Raw genomic sequence first — 18574 nt, forward strand, 5'->3', positions numbered from 1 at the left:
GATATTAATCCAATTTACTTTAAAGTTTAAGGCAGACTAATGATATAAAAACAAATATATCCTGTGTCCTATTGAATATTTCCTAATTTTCCCAACATTCGAAAAAATCGACACCTAATCCCTTTTAACCGCTTTCACTTTCTCCACTTCTCGGCTTCCCTCATAAAATACACCTTAGAGCTCCGAATCCTGCTCGCCGAGTTCCATCAACTTAATCTACCCAAATAATACCCTGGGGACGGGGGCCTGGTATAAATGATAAAAAGAGTTGAGCCACTGACCAAGAGACACCGAAAAAGAAGCAACAACGACAGCCGAAAAAAAGAAACCCAGTCACTCAGCTAGTTGGGCCTTTGTTGTTGGTTGTCCTGTCGATGTTGTTGTTGTTGGTGTTGCTGCTCTTTGCCTGTTGTTGGTAGACAACGTTGTTATTTATGACAATTTCATTGTCTTGTCCACTTGCTGCCCTTTTTATTTCCGTCTTTGCCTTTTGCTTATTTACTACCACCACCCATACCAATGCACAGTCAAACAGCCGTGCACACCAATACACAGGAAGCTCACACAGACACGGGGAGTGGGTGAGCGGGAGTTAGAGAGAGCGAGCTGGCTTTTGTGTAGCATACTTTTGTGCGCGCGGCGTTATCAAACGTTTTCCGCGCTGTTACTCTAGGAATCGGTGTATTTTTCTTCCTTTTTTTTGTGCCAGGACATCTTTTTAAACAGCTCTATCCGTGTGTGCTGTCTGGTGTGGGTGAGTGCGAGTGTGTGTGTGTGTGGCTGTTATCAGTGGCACAGGACTCCGGCTTCAGGACTCATCGGTCCATTGATGGAACGTTTGAGTGAGTTTTCCCCAAAACTCATTTTGAGCAAAAGAGAGAAAGGGACTCGACCAACTCAACTTCTGTTTACACTTGGAAGAGCACGGCAAACGGAGTCCTGCCAATTGTTGCAAGCCCTTTGTTGTTGTCTTGCGGGTGAAAGCTTGCTGAAAACCCCTGCATACACACGCACACCAATATTTATGTATAACCAATTCGTTTTGCTTCCATTTTATTTCTTTTTTTTTTTTGGCAGTATTTGTTCAAAAATTTATGAAGCTTCTGCTCGGGCAAAAGTGGCTTAGGAATTTATTTAATTAACCCCAAGTTCCTGCCAAGGAAAAGCGCCAGCAAAAGCAGCTTTCCCCCTTTTTTCACTGTATGACAGCAAAATTGTCCTTTAAGTGTTTTATGAGTGCGGCATGATTTCAAATGATTTCTATTTCTGTGTGGTGTCTCTGCTCGTTTTTTTCTTCATTTTTTTTCTGTTACGTGCTCCAATTCCCACGCACACATACACACAAGTAAGGAGAAAAAAATATGGACATGTTTAAATTGTTATTTCATTTGAAAAGGCCGCTGATTGAAAAGAAAATTGCTGTGAAATCTGTTGATTTAGCTAGCAGAATAAAACGCATGATCCACTGCTTTTGGATTCATTGATATTTTCAGGGTCTGGTAAAATGTAATCAAAAGGATGATTATTTTTCTCTGTGTACATAGTCATACATACGCAAACGTAACAATGGCTGGCAAAAAAAAAATTGAGGGAAAAGGGGAAAGGCAGGATAAGTAAACTTGCAACTTGTTTGCGCTTTCACCACACACACACACACACACAGACACACATATTGTTTGTTGCTGTTGTTGTTTCTGCCGGCTGCCTGCTGATTAGAAATGCTTTTGATGTACGTATGATGAAAATCTGCGGCTTTTCCACTGCGGCAAGTGCAGCAACCTGATTCAGACGTAATGAGCAATTAAAAAACTTTTCCCCTTTGTTTGCCAATTGAAACTTGGACAACGGGTGAAATTTCCGAGATCTAAAGTTAGGAATAAAATAACTGCTTCTAAATTAAGTTAAATTTTTGACATATTCAAACAACACGTGCGTCGATAAAACTTTCAAGCGAAGTTCTTAACTGTTTGAAGTTAAGTATTATTATCTTACTAACAATCTTATTTCTATATGAAAACTTCTATTGGATAAACTAAAGCTAAAGCATGGTGAAACTTTCAAAATTTTAAAGAGCTAGAAATATAATTGATTATACGAGTTTTTTAAAATATACATAGGAAGTATTCTTTATAAGGTTTCCCCTGTACAATACATTTCTAAAAATTTAATTCGTCTGCCACAAGTTCAAGTTATTAAAAGTTTATTACACTGCATGTTAGCTTTTTGAGAATTAATTCCGCATGCTTTATTAACTTTACTTGCACTCTAGCCAGAGAAGTTTAACTACAATACAACTCCAAGCTCCATGAAATTTAATAAGTAACTTGAGACTTTTCAGCAGCTGGATTCGTAAAAATGTAATTACCCGACCGAAAGTTGTTCATATTGTTGTGCAGCATTTTCGGGGGTCTACTAACAATTTAAAGCTTACACCTGTAGGTATTTTCCTGGCCATCGTAAACTATTTGCTGACCCCCAAAGCAATTGCGCCTCTTGCTAATTACTTAAGCCTCATATTTCAGGCCAATAAAATAGAGGAAACAAAAAGTGCGTACTATATGCATAATAACTTTTCCTTTAAGGATAAGTTTACAGCAGCAAGGATACCTCGCACTCCGCATCGTGATGAGGTTTATACTTTGTGCATTCCTTTGGGGCTTCGTGTAGTGTTTTTCTTCTTTCTTTTTTTTTTGTGCAATTTCTGTGAGTCCTCTTGCGTGGCCTTCACCCCCAACTGTCTGTCTATCCGTAAGCCTACCCCACTTTCACGGAACCTGCCCCTGCCCCTTTCCACATTGCATGTGTTAAACCAAAAAGTTGTAAATCTTCCAACTTACGTTTAGTGCAACAAAGTCGCGCTTTCGTATGATGAACATAAAAGAGTGAGCAACGCAAAAAAAATATATAAACTTTACTCACACATGCACAAGGGCCGGAGAAATGGGAGAGAGCGGGCGGCGGAGAAAGTGAGAGATGGCGAGAGACTGGGATTGAGATGGGTAGCGGTTAAGTTAGTGCTGAGGAAAAGCGCCGAGCTCGACAGAATTCCGTGCTGGCGACGAAGATGTTGTTAAAATAAAATAGAAACGAAGGCAAACGCAGGACGAGCAATAAAAAGTGCGTAAGGAGAAAAATAGAAAATGACGGAGAGCAGAGAAGGATGAGGGGTGCAGAAGCTGAAGGCAGAGAGGAGAAAGGGGAGGGCAAAGGACAGGAGGCAGGAGCAACAACGATGACGATGTCGAAATTAATACGAAGGAATCACATTAAAACTTCCACAAGGATCCAGAAACAAGGAGCAAGGACTCAGGACTCCTTCAAGCTCTCGTCAGACGAAGCTTTCGGTTGGGTTAAAGACGAAACATATTGTGCGTAGACGCCAGTAAAAAGGACGAACAGGACGACGACTCACCAATACACACGAACACCACCACCAACACAGACAACGTGTTTGGGTTTAAGTGTTTCGGTGCAGGTTGATGACGGGGGTTGGATTCGGGATTTGGGATTCTCGCAGACAGATAGACACGCACCCACACACACACACACACCAGTGTATACATACGCAAAGTGGAGCAATTCCGACAACTCCATTTGTATCGGTATGTGTGCCACTGGGTATGTATTTGTTTCCCATTTATCTGTGTCGGTGTGTCCTCGCCGTTTAGAATAAAGGTACCTCCACGCACACAAACGCACAGCGCATTTTTTCATTTTGGCTCTTTATTATGTCTGCTCAGCTTCTAAATCGAACAGGACAAAAAGGTGGGAAAAGTGGCAGAAGCCAACTCAAAAAGGACAAAGATATCCGGAGCAGAACGTCTTGAAATCATCATAAAGAATCCTGAGGCAGGTCAAACTTGGAACGGATTTCATGAAGAGATAGTCAGATGATTTTTAGAACATTCCACCCTTTACAGATAAATAAAAAGGATACTTCTACGGTATCATATTAATCACAATTAATCAATTTAAAAATGAAATGAACATTTAAATGTCTAAAAAAGTTACGATAATAAGACCAATTATAATTTATTAACTTCGAACTTTTAAAGTTTTACTTCCTTACAAAAAAATCTATAAGAAAATATCCAAGTTTATTGTTCGTAACCATCAATATTTATATAATATTTAATATTCAAGACCGTAGGGTGAAAACGTCGATCGAAAATAATACATTGGTTAGCTGAAAGTTTTAGCATTTGAATCTATTATTTTGTTTGGGTAAAAAATGTTGCCTAAAGCTGGCCATGGTGCACATTTGATTTGATTTTATCACAATAGCACACAGGTAAAAACATAAAAAATGACCATAAAAAACAATTGAATTGTCAAGTGCTTTTCAATCTATTTGAAAATCAGCTGTGGTGAGCCAAATTTTGTATAAAAAAATTATTTAGACAAAAGTATACAAAATGCTTAAAACATTTTTTATACTTCATTTGCAATCTATAAACTACAATTTTTGACCCACATATATATTTATCTCAATCAAAGGGAATATTAAGCCACACGCAAAGCATAAATTGGATTTATGTTTCACTACATGAGAGACAAAGGCGATTACGTTAATATGCCATGGGCGTATAATAAATAAGGTAATAAATTTGATTCGTTAACTGACTTACGTTAATGAAGTTATTAGCTCAACACTTGAGCGAATAAACAGTGACTGTTTGAACACAAATCGAACAGCAACAAAACTAGGTCATTTCGAAATAATAAATAACACTTAAGTAAGGTAAAACTTATATCTTGAAACTGAAAAAAATATATTTTAAAGAAAATTTATAAAAACCTATTTTATAAAAATGGAATCAAAGGCGCTTGGAAAAGTTTCTTGTGCTTCTGTTTAAAGGACCTCTAAGGGTCTTAAAGCAGTAAACTCTGGGGGGGCGCCATTTCTCGCTTCAGGCGCCATTCGAGATGCCTCATTCGTTTCATGTTTCCGAGTGCCACCATCCCAATCCCATGTGGCACCACGCGCTCTTCATGCTTCCCGCGGCCCAGCAAACCAACTATCGATGGGCTGCGGCCCAATTTTTAAACTACATGCCCTAAAATGTGAACTAGGCGTAGTCAAGCAAAATGATTGATGAAAAATCTGCGTGTGTACACAACTTGCCACTCAACACAACGCACACACATACAGCTGGCCACATATGAACACATTCGCATGTGCTCACTCACACAGCGACGCTCACACACATGTACATGACCACTTACGCCCACTTAGACACGCCGCGTTCTGGTTGCTTTTTTGTTGTTCTTTCCTCGCCTCTCTCCTCCTACGTGAGTGTATATGTGTGTGTGTGTGGCTGCCGCTTTCGCCAGTTGTTAGTTTGGCAAAAAAGTTTTCTTCCCTTTTTGGCCAAATTGAATGATAAGAAGACGGCACGGGGGTAAGGAGTCATGAAGGATGTGACGGGAAATGACTAAAAGAAAAGTTTTGTTCTTGGCCAACTGATTGATAACAGTGCAAATGTTAATTGCATAAGGACGGCAAGGACAACAAGGAATGCGAGAGCAGGAAGTTTGGGGGAGAAACCCGTACCGAAAACCGCAAAACTGCAATTTCGTGTGAGAGCCACTGGCAACAATCTCGGCACAATGGTTTCGCAATTTGAGTTGCTCACAATTAAATTTTAATTATCGCCGCAGCAGTCGAAAGCCAAAGCCAAAAACGCACTCAAACAATCCTGCCACAAAAATGTGCGTTTTAAATCGCAATAAAAGCGCGCTTAAGTCGCAACGATTTCGATTGCGATTCACCAATAAAACAATCAGTCAAAGCACAACCGAAAAGCGGAGAAGGATAAAAAGCCAAGCCAAGGAAAAAATGCGCAAGCGAGTGGAACTAAGGGAATGGAAGGAAATCGCCTGGGATTTCCCTCCGCCAGCCTGGGAAAATTGCTCCGATTCGTGGAGATAACTGTCAGAAGCAACAGTTTATAAGCCAAAATACGAGCTCAACACAGAAAAAACAGCACTGCACTTCGGGTAACTCGCTGGGAAACTTTATGATTTGGCCTTGTGTACAGAATGTTTACACAATTTCATCATTCTGCAAATTCGGATATTTTTCTTGTGGCTTGCCGCAAATCAAACAAATTTTCGCCAGCAAATGGAATTGTTTCCGAAAGCTAACCAAATCGTAGGCAAACGTAAAATATTTCGCAAATAACAAAACCAACTTTTTAGCCAGTTTGCGTTGCTTCAGCATGGTACTTCATTTCGAAGTATGTTCACATATTTAATTTTCTGCTCTTTTCGCAAAAACGGAAGGCCAATAACAATTCTCCAGGACATTGCAGGACATGCAGCACAGCAGGCGCAACAATTACACGAAATATTGAGTGGGAAAAATCGTAGCATACTTTTAAGCTGTTGCACCGTAGCGAGTGCATTGGTTTTTGTGGGGAAATTGGGCGGGGGGAAAGCGGAAAAGTGGAAAAGCGCTTGGGGAGAGAGCAACAATTTTTGCTCGTTCTGTTTACCTTGGTTCGTTTAAGCAAACATTTTTAATTGGCTATGATTTAATGCGACTTTCTTCTACTTGTCGCTTGTATACGTTTCGTATTTTATTCAATATTATTTGAATTTTTTATCTGCTTATTTGTTGTTGATGAACACACTCGATCTGAAGTTTTTGGGGAAACGCACGCACACACGCACAGACGACACTTACACACACTTGGACGCGCGGGAGCTGCCACAGAGGGAATTGGAGTATTTATTTTCTTATTTTCTTTTACTTTGCTTGTTTTGACAGTTTCTTCACGCACTAGCCAGCAAGTTTTTTATGCACCTCGATGGTCAGCGATTCGGTGACTTTGACTTTGGCTATGATTCGATGTCGGGGCTTCCCCGCTAATTTCCCTCTCTGCACGGGACAGCTGAACTAACGGTACACACACGCCAAGGCAGACGAATGGCGGCAGCTCGGAGTAAGTGCGTCCTGTCTGGTTGTACCCTAACGACTTAATGCGCTCAACGCAGCTTTTCACACGGCCATGGACCACGAGCCACGCAGCATCCACAATCTGACTCAATCCGAAACGGAAAACCGAAAACGAAGCTTCCAGCCGAGCGCAGCCGAACGTTTGAGTCCTTTTGCATATGTGTCCTGTGTATTCTGTGACTCGAGTGAAAGCTGCCCTGGAATGTTTACAGTCGAGTAACGAGCGAGCAACAGCAGGACCTCTGCCAGCGGAGACGCCAGCAGCAGCCGAGGCAGCGTGATTGTGGGCGTCCGTCGCTGGTCAATGTCTCTATACTATACCTGAAAAAATAATGGGCCTGGACAGGGACACGGCTCAGAGCACTCAAAAAAATATATAAATATGCTGCTTTCGAGGGAGTCACTGGAATCTCTGGAGATCTGTATTCTCATATGCTGACATACTTTAAGCCCAGAAGAAGTACGACTATTGCATACTAAGCCCTGTGGCACCATTTATAATAGCGTTTTAATGGACTTCTAAACGTTTCAGTTGACAGTTCTCCCAATTAAGTGAAGAATCTTTATTTTTTATAATATACATAAGTTTCTAATACTTTCAACGTATACTTAATAATATTGCGTATACGTTATTCATGTATAAGCCCTTCAGTTAGTTCTGTTATATTGATTACTTTTGTTCAATTTATTTTTAAACTAAAATGTATTTATTGAATGAACTACGTTTTCTGAAGATCCTAAGTTCCCAACTGAACTTTAGAATATTGTAATATATTTTTCCAGCGTAGTCATCCCTGTAGACGAACCCTAATTAATGAGCGACAAGTGCGCCAGACTCTGGGCCTTTAAGAAGTTGGTGCCGAAGCTCGGATGAAACGCTGCTTGATGACTGGCTAATATTTTAGTAGGCAGGAGACAGCGACAGCTGCAGCGATTTATAAAGACGCAGGCGGAATTCAAAGGAAATAATGTCACAGCTGGCTGGTAGGAAGGGGCATGAATCCAGCAACACGAACACACTTATCATTTTTATCATTCCAGTTGACCTTGAAAAAATCGTTGAATGTACACTGCGATAATCCCCCAATTGGCCTACTGTGCAGAGCTTATAGCAGACGAGCTTACGAGCATGAATTATAGAAACCAATAAAATTAAGTGCATTAATTTATTTTGTTGCTCTTGCTGGCATGCGAAATTGGAAGTTGGCACTGCCAAAAGCCAAGGGCAAAATAATCAAATATAACAAAAACGATAACAGGATTATATTTGATGCATACTGCACACACTTATAGGGATGCACATGCATTCAAAAGCCGCTGGGCAGATTACATTTGGAGAGCACTGTGTGTGTGTGTTGTTGGAGCCAACACAATGAAATGAACAACAGACATCCTTTAATATCATTAATTGAGACCGAAATGGATTAATCAAGAAAATGGCTTGTAAAACTAAAATCGAGATTATGATGGTACAAAATAGACAATGAACGGTATTTTAGCTACTATTATTCATAGGGCCAAACTTAATATATTCCCAATAATAACAAAATTATTTCTATTAGCTTTTTTGTTATTTTAAAGCATATGTGAACTAAGTAATGTTTTTATTGCTAATGGCATTTCTCAAGTTTCTATTGTTAATTAGCTCAAGAAATTTCAATATTCTAGCTAATATACCATTTTAATAGGTATGTGATAGGGTTTGAGTCTGAGCTAGTTATCTGTGTTTTGTAACCACTGCTTTTACTGTCATAATACTATAGATGTCGCCTTAGTTACCGCTGACTGTTAACTCAGTTCTGTTAAGCGACTGAAAAACGCACGAGCCCAATAATCAATACGGTCTTTCCAACGTGCTTGAGCTTGGTCACTCTACCATTATCGTGCGAATTAAAGTTGAGCAGCCAAAATGCCGGAAGACAATAAAATCGACTTGTCCGGGGACGGTGGCGTCCTAAAGGAAATCCTGAAAGAGGGCACGGGCACAGAGACGCCGCACAGCGGTTGCACTGTGTCCCTGCACTACACGGGTCGCCTGGTCGATGGCACCGAATTCGATTCCAGCCTCACCCGCAATGACCCCTTCGAATTTCCGCTCGGCAAAGGTAAGTGTGTTGCCGGCGAATTCGCGAAACTTCTATTTAATTTACTCCTGGCCATCGGACACCTGCAGGCAATGTGATCAAGGCCTTCGACATGGGAGTGGCCACCATGAAGCTCGGCGAGCGCTGCTTCCTAACATGTGCTCCAAACTACGCTTACGGAGCTGCCGGCAGCCCGCCCGCCATTCCGCCGGATGCTACTCTGATTTTTGAGGTAGGTAAAGCAATTTTATTGGTTAACTAAATATGGAAAATTCCAGATTTTATGCGTTTAATTTTGAATTTAAGAATTTCGCATTTATATTAGTAACTTATAACTCTTCCTCTTAGCTGGAAATGCTCGGCTGGAAGGGCGAGGATTTGAGTCCCAACCAGGACGGAAGTATTGATCGCACCATTTTGGAAGCCAGCGATAAGAAGCGCACTCCCAGCGATGGCGCCTTTGTCAAGGGTAGGTTTATCACAATCTTGCGGTGAATATGTATATCTCATGCGGTTATCCAAATACAGCTCACATTTCTGGTAGTTTCGAGGGCCGCGTGTTCGAGGATCGCGACGTGGAGTTTGATTATGGCGAGGGTAAGGCCATCGGCATTATCGATGGTGTCGAGATTGCCCTGGAGAAGATGAACGTAGGCGAGACCTCCAGGTAGATCCCTTTGACCATTATAAGCTTTTCAGACTAACTTATAAACGCGCGTAATAGATTCAAGATCCAGGCCAAGTATGCATTTGGAGCAGAGGGCAATGAGGAGTTCAAGATTCCACCAAATGCCACAGTTGAGTACACAGTAAAGCTCGTCGACTGCGGCAAGGGACTGGAGGAGTGGAAACTGAGTGACGAGGAGCGCCTGGCTGAGGCCAAGGTGTACAAAGAGAAGGGCACCAACTACTTCAAGAAGGAGAACTGGGCTCTAGCCATCAAGATGTACACCAAGTGCAAGAACATTTTGCCCACCACTGTCCATACCAATGAGGAGGTGAAGAAGATCAAGGTGGCCACGCACAGCAACATTGCTCTGTGCCACCAAAAGTCCAACGATCACTTCGAAGCCAAGCAGGAGGTGAGTACACGCGCTCAAATCGGATAATTTATACATCTGACTATTTTAATTTAGTGTAATGCCGTTTTGGATTTGGATAAGAACAATGTAAAGGCTCTCTACCGTCGTGGCCAATGCAACTTGACTATCAATGAGCTGGAAGATGCACTAGAGGATTTCCAAAAGGTAACCAATATAAACGTATATTTATTGCATTAACTACATGTATTGCTATTTATTCGATTAGGTCATCCAATTGGAGCCAGGCAACAAAGCGGCTGCCAACCAAGTGATCATCTGCAAGCAGAAACTCAAAGAGAGCAAGGACAAGGAGAAGAAGCTCTATGCCAACATGTTCACCAAACTGGCTGCCAACGACAAAGAGGTATTGCCTACAACTGAATAAATTTGAATAAAGTACATTTTTATATCGTCTCCTCGCGTGTTTTCTGCGCTCTTTGAAACCTCCAATTTTTCACTAATTGTTAGACCGAACCTCCGCGGGAAACCGACGTGCTGAGCAAGTGCGGCGAGTGGTCTGAAGAGGATGCCAAGCGCGAAGCAGAATTGACGCTAGAGCGCGACAATATAATCATGATCTAATTTAGATCGACTAGTGCTTTAAGAAATATTCCCCAGGGTTTATAATCCCACATCGAAAATCCAGTAATGTAATGAACAAATGGTCTTAATGCTTATACGAAATAAATATAAACGCTTTGAGAGCTAAGTATATCGATGGTCAAGTATTTCGTTGTAGCAGCTGAAAGCTGGGTCTCGTCTCCCTATCTCGCAGCCACAATGGCGATGTGGGCACCTGCGACTTTATATATTCGGAGGCCTTAAAACAGTATCCGGAACAGAATTTCTTACGTTCTGTGATGTCGTAGACTTTGTTTTTGGCAGCGGAGATACTATACTTTTGCTTGGGAACGCTAAAAGAGTAGTTATGAAGAATAGTTATAAGAAGAACCTCTAGATTCTGTTGGAATACTTACTTTTCTAGAACTGTCGAACAAAGTGGATATCCACAAAGTTTGTTTATTTCCCGCTCGTCCACTATGTCTGAATAATTTGGTGGGCCAATCTCACAGAGCTGCGTGTACAGGAAATGCTTAGTGTACCCGTCAAGATTTTAATTTGCATTATTTTACCAGGGACAGGAACTCCGGCTCCGGTATTCCGGGCTCCAAAAGACGCACCACGATTTCATGGGCTCGCGCAATCGCCGCTCGTTTCTTCACCACCGCCGCTATAAGTTGTTGTCTGGAAAACAGTGAGTACTTCACCCAGTGCTACTGAATATGTATTTATTTTAATTTACCTCAACTGCTCGCCTTTTTCTGTAGTCATTTTACGCTTCTAAGATTTGCAATTGAGATGGTCGATAACAAAATTCGATAGACACTTAGATGGGAAATATGCAGTCAAACAATCGATATTAATATCAATGGTCACTCTGTTTTTGCAAAACGTAAATAAAAAACAAATTGAATTGATAACAAAAATGGTGTGCGAGAAGTGCGAGGCCAAGCTGTCCAAAGTATCAGCGCCCAATCCCTGGAGAACCAGCACAGCTCCTGCGGGAGGACGTAAAATCAACGAGAACAAGGCTTTATCCTCGGCGCGGGATCGATACAATCCCATAGGGACTGCTTTACCTCCTTGTCGGTAGGGAAATCTCCTCAAGCATTCATCTGCATATCTTAATCTGATTTTTAATTATCCAGAATCTGCCGACAGAAAGTACACCAGATGGGATCGCACTATTGCCAGGCGTGCGCCTACAAAAAGGCCATATGCGCCATGTGCGGCAAGAAGATCATGAACACCAAGAACTACAAGCAGAGCTCAACGTGATGCAGTTTATCCAAGGATTCACTTAAGACTAAACTAGCCATAGACAACAGAATAATTATATCGTATAGTACAAACGCCTTAATAATCAGTTCTCGGATGGTGTCTTTTCCCGCTTTCGCTTGGCATTTTGAATCTGGGTTGAGTAGCTCAAGCCGTCTTTGTCGAATTCCAGTGGCATGATGCCCAGGTCGCCGGAATAACGATTCTTGGCAATCTGAAGATACTTCTTGCCCCGCACAGAAGTCAGCCTCTTGTCTTGAATGATCAGAACGTTGTCTGCTTCTTGAGTGGCCTTTGCTGTTCCAAAAACCGAGCTGGTGGTCAGGTCGTCCTCTTGTCGCTCCTTGCGTGGATGCATTACGAGTGTCACGTGTACATTGTGCTTAGTGGCAAAGGAGCGAAAGGCAGCTATTATAGAGTCCTGCTCAAAGAACTTGTCGCCTCGAAATGAAGACACGCCCATCATAAACTGCAGATTGTCGATGATAACGTGCATCACATCATGCACATAAGACGCATGCTCAATGGCTTCCAGAACCGGCTTAAGGGGCTGCTGTCCGTGGAAGGTCATAAAGTATAACGGCAAACGCTCAAACTCCGCTGCCCAGTGGTTAAACTCCTGCAACCGGTCGTCCAACGGGTAGCCCACATACTGGCGAAGCAAGGTGGCCGCCAACCGGGTGTTTCGAATCTCGAAAGAGCCCCACAGCGTGTTTACGCCCTGCATAGCCAGATCCAGAGAGTACTCACTCATAAAGGTTGTCTTTCCACTACCCGTAGGTCCAGTTAGGATGGTCAACTCTCCCCTCCGATGGCCTTTGAGCAGCTTGTTCAGAACTGGAAAGCGCTTCCACTTTACTCCATTGACCTTCTCGATGTTTTGCAACTCGCTGAGAATATCATTTCGCATCGCAGCGAATGTTGTGATGGCCTTGTGCTGCACCGGTGTCGCTTTGGCCAGGATGTGGCGCAGATTGAGGCGTCGGCGCAGAGCCAAATGTGGGGCAGGTTCCGTTTCAGTGGGTCGGATCAACAGGCATCGCCTTTCGTCCAACTTTAACGCAAAAGCTCTAGCTGCATCCCAGCTGTGGCTGGCATCGTAGTGCAACCAAAAGATGAGCTCCTTAAAGCGTTCCAACGCGGGCAGACACTCTTGTGGTAGTGTCTTCAATTCGTAGGGCAGGCATACAACGCAATCTAGGAGACAATTTAATTTTTAAATTAAATTATATCTTAAATGTGTACTAGTTGAGACAAACTGGTTTCCAAATTATTTTCAATTGATATCTTAAATATCTCAGGCCAGAAATTGTTTACTATTCTACAACAAATGAAAAATATTCCTAAAACATAGCTCACTTACGCGTTTCAATGTTCTGTGTGGCGAGGACAATAAAGTCAATTAGATTACTGACTAGAACCGCTTTGGTTTTGTTCATCGCACCGTGGATCAGCAGCCCGGAGCTGGAGCTGCTCTGGAAGATCTCCTCCCGTCGATCGCCCAGATATAACACCTTTTCGCCCACCACCACTTGCGCGGCATTGCGTAACTTGAAGTGGAGCAGCTGTTGCTGCGGCTCCCACTGTGCTCCTATGGCATTTAATTGGTCCTCTTTCAATCCCTTTATCCCCAGAGCTGCACAGGCCTCGGGAGTAACAACGGCCAGGTGGGGAAATCGGGATTCATAGAGCGGCTGCCTCTGCAGCGGTTGCTTATAGCCAATCGGCTTGGGCAACTGATAGGATAATAGAGCGCTGGTCAGTGAGGTTTTTACGTCGCAGTTGGGGCAGATAAAAGCTCCTAAAGGAATATCGGATATACTGCGGCTCTTGTTGCGAAATGTACTTGGTGCTCTCACCCGTCCGCTTGTTTACGTAAGCCAGCAGCCCATGATCGGTGCCCTTTTGGGCGTTTGTCACCGGCTGCCTATTGCGATCGCATAGGCGACACTCCAGCTGCAAGCACGTGTGTCCGTCTTTGTGGGGCAAGTTGAGCTGCCGCAGCTGCCGCTTAAAGTCCACATACTCCTTGGGGTCTAGTGAGCACTCCGCCAAGCCGGAATCCACTTGGGTCGCGTAGTTTTTTCTCCAAACACGTTGTTTTTCGGTATTTATACGCAACAGCGGTTTGATTAAACCGGCGCGTCTCATTTTCCATGTTATCGATATCGAAAGTGGGGGCTGGAAAATAGGGATGACAATTGAGCGCGCAATTTCGAATATTTGTTTACCCACTATTAATCATTTAAATATCTTAGTACTCTCACATTGCTTTGAGAAGAGTTCTATATTATTAAGTTCTTTAATAATCAGCTTATTGACTATTGAGACTCAATCTCATTAACTTACTTTCTTAAAGTGCGCTTACAATTGTGCTAAATTGTTTCAAAAATACCAAATTAGTTAAGCAAGATAACTGCAAATTATAAAGCATGATCTATCTATTAGTTTGTCCTAAGGTCAAAACTTTATTTGTACAACTGATAAAACTAATTTTTTCATTCTGCGGCCCTTCCCAAAAACAACAAAAAAGGTATATAATTCGTGATTATTTGATTTTATTAATTTATTTATTTTAATATTTGATGATATGGAATTCTTTTTATACGAGGCTGGTCAACGTCACTCTGCAATTAAAGTAAAATATAAAATATATTAAATACATCATCTCAAAACAGCCAAAATATATATTTATTTGCATTAGTCAGACGCCTTAGACCATCCTTAAGCCGAAGCTTTCTGGTGGAAACCGCAAAAGGTGTTTAAGGTAATCATCATTTTATTTAATAATTTTAAATATAAATTCTCGGAAATATTACCTTATGAATGTAGTCGAATAAACGAACTCATTTAGGTATATTTGTCTTCGATAAACCACATTTCTGAGTTGATCTGGAAACAAGAGATAAAATAGGTAAGTAAAAGGCTTAGTTTAAGTATAATAAAGTTTTTATTGAAACTTTTTAGTCAGACGCCTTAGACCATCATTAAGCCGAAGCTTTCTGGTGGAAACCGCAAAAGGTGTTGAAGTTAATCATCAGTAAAACGTATATTGCAATCAAACATAAAAATGTTAGTGTGAATAAATTACCTTTATCGGTAAATCCATGTGCGCGCTGCAGCTTCTCATACATAACCTCAAACCGGAATGTAAAATCTGAAAATAAAAGAAAATGGCATTAATATGGTGTGTACAAACAGTATTTCCAAATATTTTGTATATTTGGTTAGGTTTCAGTTTACAATTTTCTGCACGGTTCTGAGCTCAGTACAGGTCTGTGTAAAAGATCATCAGAGAAGCATAAAGCAACCAAAAGTATTTAATATCTTACCTCCAGTGTGGCAATGGCGTCCCCAGAGGGCTCACTGCCCAATGTGTCTCAACGGGCTCACATGTTGTCCTGAGGTGTCTCAACGGGCTCACATGTTGTCCTGAGGTGTCTCAACGGGCTCACATGTTGTCCTGAGGTGTCTCAACGGGCTCACATGTTGTCCCGAGGTGTCTCACATGAACCATGCACGTGGAGTGCACGGATTTTGACTTAGCCAAATGCTTAGGGTTTCAATATCGTTCACTGCAAGAAATACATAACTTTTAGAACATATTCTTCCAAACCCAAAGAAAGATCTTGAAGTAATATGCCATCAGATCGCCGAATCATCTTAAATGAACAAATATATAACGAGGCACTGAAAAATACAGCGCCAAGTCGAGAATTTGTTCCTTCAGTCTCGTCATCTGTTTCATCATTTGAGGCATACCACTTTTCCATTTAAGCACTTTAATTTACTTGATGTACAACTATATAAGAAGAGCACACAACTTACCATTTCGAGTCTTGAAATAAAATGAACGAGTTTCGTCATCGCACGCGGAAGGAAAAATTCTGTGAAAAGATGGCGGACAACTATCGATGTCTCTAAATGCAACCATGGTAGTATCGTATCGGAAAAATTGTTTGGTTGATATATATTGTATAAGAATGTGCAATATTTAACTTAACCGATTAACTAATACTCTATTTAATTTCCATTAAATCATTCATAAAATACTTAATATATAAAAAACTTAACGTAATTGCCTATTCAAACTTTAAAGTGGAAGAAATGTAAAATATTTATATGTTCAATCGATGTATCGATTGCCTATCGCTATCATCGTTGCTCTGGGCGAAACAGCTGATTTTACCAAAATACTTACCACACGTGTGCCACATTTTAAGTTATATTGTTTACACTTTTTGGGAATTACAGCTTACAATGGTATATAATTCTTTGATATTTAATTAAACCCGACCTAACTTTTTTAGTTCTTTTACAGGGCAAACACAAGAAAACGCAGAAGGTGAAGAAACAACGCAATGCACAGCTTAAGCGAATCATGAAACCCACAGACGCCCGTCTAAAGGATCAGATTCGAGTGAAAAGAAAGAAGGCAGAGGATCCACATCAGATCAAGGTGCACGAGGCCACCCAGCAGAGCTCCGCCCTGTTCTTCCAGTACAACACCCAGCTGGGACCGCCGTACCACATCGTTCTGGACACGAACTTCATTAACTTTAGCATTAAGAACAAACTGGATATTGTTCAAGGTATGATGGACTGTCTGTATGCCAAATGCATACCCTACATTTCCGACTGCGTTCGTGCCGAGCTGGAGAAGCTGGGCAACAAGTACAAGCTGGCCCTGCGCATCATCTCCGATCCCAGATTCGAGCGACTGCCGTGCCTACACAAGGGCACCTATGCGGACGACTGCCTCGTGGAGCGGGTGCGCCAGCACAAGTGCTACATTGTGGCCACCAACGACAAGGACCTCAAGAATCGCATCCGCAAGATTCCCGGTGTGCCCATCATGTACGTGGCTGCACATAAGTACGCGATTGAGCGTATGCCAGAAGCGTATGGAGTCAAGGCGTAGAACCTTTTTTACTTCTTATCCTAAGTGTAAATTTTTAAATATATTCTTATATGTAAGCAGCAAGCAATGATGTTTTTTACTAGAATGCTTTTATTGAATTGTCTGGATTAGCAAAGGAGACATAAGCTATATGTCCTGCTTAACTGCCAATAAGTTCTATTATTTTACAAATAGTTATAAACTACAACAGAATCTTCAAATCGACCAATTCCCACAACAATAACAAATACCAAGCGATTATATTTAAAGGTTTATGACTTTATTCAAAAACTCTGGATTGACTGGCCTCGAAAGTGTCCACTTAGGCATCGGCGTGCAGACGAGGAGTGGGCTTGGACAGGAAGTCCGAGTATGCCTGGTAGGGAGTGGAGCCCAGAGGCATCTCCTTCCACAGATCGGGGGTCAAGTAGGCGTACGTCTTGGCGATGGCGGCATAAGTAGCCTTGGCGAAGTTGCCGAGGGTTCCAGTGGAGCCACGAGCCGAGGTGTAGCAATCCTCAATACCGGCCATGGTCAGCAGCTTCTTGGGCACGGGGGCCGAGACGATGCCAGTACCACGGGGAGCGGGGATGAGGCGCACGGAGACGGAACCGCACTTGCCGGTGACCTTGCAGGGCACGGTGTGGGGCTTGCCGATCTTGTTGCCCCAGTAGCCACGGCGCACGGGCACCACGGAGAGCTTGGCCAGAATGATGGCGCCACGGATGGCGGTGGCCACTTCCTTGCTGCACTTAACACCCAGACCAATGTGGCCGTTGTTGTCGCCGATGGCGACGAAGGCCTTGAAACGGGTACGCTGACCAGCACGGGTCTGCTTCTGGACGGGCATGATCTTCAGCACCTCATCCTTCAGCGCGAATCCCAGGAAGAAGTCGATGATCTCGAACTCTTTGATGGGAAGCGAGTACAGGTAGATCTCCTCCAAAGACTTGATCTTGCCCTCGCGCACCAGACGTCCCAGCTTGGTCACTGGCACCCACTCCTTGGAGTCCTCCTTTCCACGTCCGCGGGCGCCGCGTCCACGGCCACGACCGCGTCCACCACGACCACCACGAGAGCCAAATCCGCCACGGAATCCACTACGGGCTGGAGCTGCGTCCGCCATTCTGAAAGAGCAGAGTTACAAAAAAAGGTTAGGTTCACGTCATTTATTGTAAATCTTCAGATTTTCTGCTCCCAGGCCAGAGACTTAATCTTTAGCCACAAGTCTTTTGGTGACTACCATAGTAAAGTAAAAGTGTTAACCATTCTACATATAGTCGCCATTTTGGAACACGTGGTGTCCCAAAGGGGCAATTGATTTTTACGAAAGATGCATCCCATCACTTGGATTTTTACACTTTTAGCTAGCTTTTAGCATATTTCAAAACTCTGCCTGTGCTATTGCGCACGTTGATTAAATTAAACACAATTTATTTCCCACATAATCTAACCCAAAATGCTTACTTGTAGGTCTATCAACTTTATTGGGGTGAAGACAAAAACGAAATGGCCGAGCCATCCGCTTAGAGCTGGGTCAACCACCCACGATAGTGCCGATACCATCGATAAGCATAATATCGTATTTGAAATCGATATATATATATATCAATGTTTAAATGCTGAATGTCGAATTACGCCCAGTTACTAACAATATACTCTGTAAAAATTTCAGAATTTAAAAATATATATTTTTTAAATAAATTAA

General features: G+C 42.3%; 7 protein-coding genes, 2 long non-coding RNA genes and 1 other non-coding gene across 21 annotated transcripts in view; 4 read left to right on the plus strand and 6 right to left on the minus strand.

Annotated features, from left to right (window-relative positions):
- Positions 1 to 7017, minus strand: part of LOC6731680 (acetylcholine receptor subunit alpha-type acr-16) — a 92436-nt gene extending 85419 nt beyond the window's left edge. For 9 of the 12 annotated variants that reach the window (XM_039298549.2, XM_039298546.2, XM_039298553.2 and 6 more), the window contains exon 1: positions 6498 to 7017. The gene's annotated coding sequence lies outside the window, so the exon portion shown is untranslated. The remainder of the gene's footprint in view (positions 1 to 6497) is intronic. The other 3 variants (XM_039298550.2, XM_039298551.2, XM_039298548.2) reach the window with 1 other exon arrangement.
- Positions 7018 to 7110: 93 nt separating this feature from the next.
- Positions 7111 to 8447, plus strand: LOC120285825. Its single transcript, XR_005545102.2, has 3 exons — positions 7111 to 7421; positions 7745 to 7945; positions 8003 to 8447. It is a non-coding gene; the product is annotated as an uncharacterized LOC120285825 (long non-coding RNA).
- A 314-nt stretch (positions 8448 to 8761) lies between these two features.
- LOC6731681 (FK506-binding protein 59) lies at positions 8762 to 10839 on the plus strand. The gene is made up of 8 exons (XM_016179874.2): positions 8762 to 9066; positions 9135 to 9277; positions 9394 to 9514; positions 9574 to 9712; positions 9770 to 10127; positions 10182 to 10292; positions 10354 to 10491; positions 10596 to 10839. Exons 1-8 carry the CDS (start codon positions 8871 to 8873, stop codon positions 10707 to 10709), a joined length of 1320 nt encoding a protein of 439 aa, XP_016024371.1. The 5' UTR covers positions 8762 to 8870; the 3' UTR covers positions 10710 to 10839.
- On the minus strand, positions 9392 to 11572 carry LOC6731682 (putative RNA polymerase II subunit B1 CTD phosphatase RPAP2 homolog). Its single transcript, XM_002078786.4, has 4 exons — positions 11431 to 11572; positions 11261 to 11372; positions 11105 to 11202; positions 9392 to 11041 (listed from the first exon to the last, which is right to left on the minus strand). The coding sequence occupies exons 1-4, from the start codon at positions 11457 to 11459 to the stop codon at positions 10849 to 10851; spliced, it is 432 nt and encodes a 143-aa protein (XP_002078822.1). The 5' UTR covers positions 11460 to 11572; the 3' UTR covers positions 9392 to 10848.
- Positions 11557 to 12082, plus strand: LOC6731683 (cysteine-rich PDZ-binding protein). The gene is made up of 2 exons (XM_002078787.4): positions 11557 to 11777; positions 11837 to 12082. Exons 1-2 carry the CDS (start codon positions 11557 to 11559, stop codon positions 11964 to 11966), a joined length of 351 nt encoding a protein of 116 aa, XP_002078823.1. The 3' UTR covers positions 11967 to 12082.
- LOC6731684 (twinkle protein, mitochondrial) lies at positions 11958 to 14171 on the minus strand. Its single transcript, XM_002078788.4, has 3 exons — positions 13826 to 14171; positions 13330 to 13767; positions 11958 to 13163 (listed from the first exon to the last, which is right to left on the minus strand). The coding sequence occupies exons 1-3, from the start codon at positions 14115 to 14117 to the stop codon at positions 12052 to 12054; spliced, it is 1842 nt and encodes a 613-aa protein (XP_002078824.1). The 5' UTR covers positions 14118 to 14171; the 3' UTR covers positions 11958 to 12051.
- Positions 14172 to 14502: 331 nt separating this feature from the next.
- On the minus strand, positions 14503 to 15912 carry LOC27207858. Its single transcript, XR_001600605.2, has 5 exons — positions 15795 to 15912; positions 15299 to 15541; positions 15058 to 15123; positions 14786 to 14858; positions 14503 to 14593 (listed from the first exon to the last, which is right to left on the minus strand). It is a non-coding gene; the product is annotated as an uncharacterized LOC27207858 (long non-coding RNA).
- LOC120284280 lies at positions 15610 to 15722 on the minus strand. Its single transcript, XR_005543514.1, has one exon. It is a non-coding gene; the product is annotated as a small nucleolar RNA Z5 (small nucleolar RNA).
- Positions 15913 to 16080: 168 nt separating the features above from the next.
- Positions 16081 to 16950, plus strand: LOC6731689 (rRNA-processing protein FCF1 homolog). Its single transcript, XM_002078789.4, has 2 exons — positions 16081 to 16229; positions 16288 to 16950. The coding sequence occupies exons 1-2, from the start codon at positions 16089 to 16091 to the stop codon at positions 16885 to 16887; spliced, it is 741 nt and encodes a 246-aa protein (XP_002078825.2). The 5' UTR covers positions 16081 to 16088; the 3' UTR covers positions 16888 to 16950.
- A 174-nt stretch (positions 16951 to 17124) lies between these two features.
- Positions 17125 to 18449, minus strand: LOC6731690 (40S ribosomal protein S2). Its single transcript, XM_016178555.2, has 2 exons — positions 18334 to 18449; positions 17125 to 17993 (listed from the first exon to the last, which is right to left on the minus strand). The coding sequence occupies exon 2, from the start codon at positions 17990 to 17992 to the stop codon at positions 17189 to 17191; it is 804 nt and encodes a 267-aa protein (XP_016024372.1). The 5' UTR covers position 17993; positions 18334 to 18449; the 3' UTR covers positions 17125 to 17188.
- Positions 18450 to 18574: the final 125 nt, after the last annotated feature.

The sequence above is a fragment of the Drosophila simulans genome, chromosome 2L (assembly GCF_016746395.2).
Source record: "Drosophila simulans strain w501 chromosome 2L, Prin_Dsim_3.1, whole genome shotgun sequence".
Taxonomy (NCBI): domain Eukaryota; kingdom Metazoa; phylum Arthropoda; class Insecta; order Diptera; family Drosophilidae; genus Drosophila; species Drosophila simulans.

Excerpts from the sequence above, each read along its gene's own strand:
- LOC6731681 (XM_016179874.2), top strand. The coding sequence starts at position 8,871 with ATGCCGGAAGACAATAAAATCGACTTGTCCGGGGACGGTGGCGTCCTA. Across the intron at positions 9,278-9,393 it reads ATGCTACTCTGATTTTTGAG|CTGGAAATGCTCGGCTGGAA; the intron begins GTAGGTAAAGCA and ends TCTTCCTCTTAG. Across the intron at positions 9,713-9,769 it reads AACGTAGGCGAGACCTCCAG|ATTCAAGATCCAGGCCAAGT; the intron begins GTAGATCCCTTT and ends CGCGCGTAATAG.
- LOC6731682 (XM_002078786.4), bottom strand. The coding sequence starts at position 11,459 with ATGACTACAGAAAAAGGCGAGCAGTTGAG. Across the intron at positions 11,373-11,430 it reads GAAAAAGGCGAGCAGTTGAG|ACAACAACTTATAGCGGCGG; the intron begins GTAAATTAAAAT and ends ACTGTTTTCCAG. Across the intron at positions 11,203-11,260 it reads AGCCGGAGTTCCTGTCCCTG|CTCTGTGAGATTGGCCCACC; the intron begins GTAAAATAATGC and ends CTGTACACGCAG.
- LOC6731683 (XM_002078787.4), top strand. The coding sequence starts at position 11,557 with ATGGTCACTCTGTTTTTGCAAAACGTAAATAAAAAACAAATTGAATTG. Across the intron at positions 11,778-11,836 it reads ACTGCTTTACCTCCTTGTCG|AATCTGCCGACAGAAAGTAC; the intron begins GTAGGGAAATCT and ends TTAATTATCCAG.
- LOC6731684 (XM_002078788.4), bottom strand. The coding sequence starts at position 14,117 with ATGAGACGCGCCGGTTTAATCAAACCGCTGTTGCGTATAAATACCGAA. Across the intron at positions 13,768-13,825 it reads TTACGTAAACAAGCGGACGG|GAGCTTTTATCTGCCCCAAC; the intron begins GTGAGAGCACCA and ends ATATTCCTTTAG. Across the intron at positions 13,164-13,329 it reads CACACAGAACATTGAAACGC|ATTGCGTTGTATGCCTGCCC; the intron begins GTAAGTGAGCTA and ends ATTGTCTCCTAG.
- LOC6731689 (XM_002078789.4), top strand. The coding sequence starts at position 16,089 with ATGTTCAATCGATGTATCGATTGCCTATCGCTATCATCGTTGCTCTGG. Across the intron at positions 16,230-16,287 it reads GGGAATTACAGCTTACAATG|GGCAAACACAAGAAAACGCA; the intron begins GTATATAATTCT and ends GTTCTTTTACAG.
- LOC6731690 (XM_016178555.2), bottom strand. The coding sequence starts at position 17,992 with ATGGCGGACGCAGCTCCAGCCCGTAGTGGATTCCGTGGCGGATTTGGC.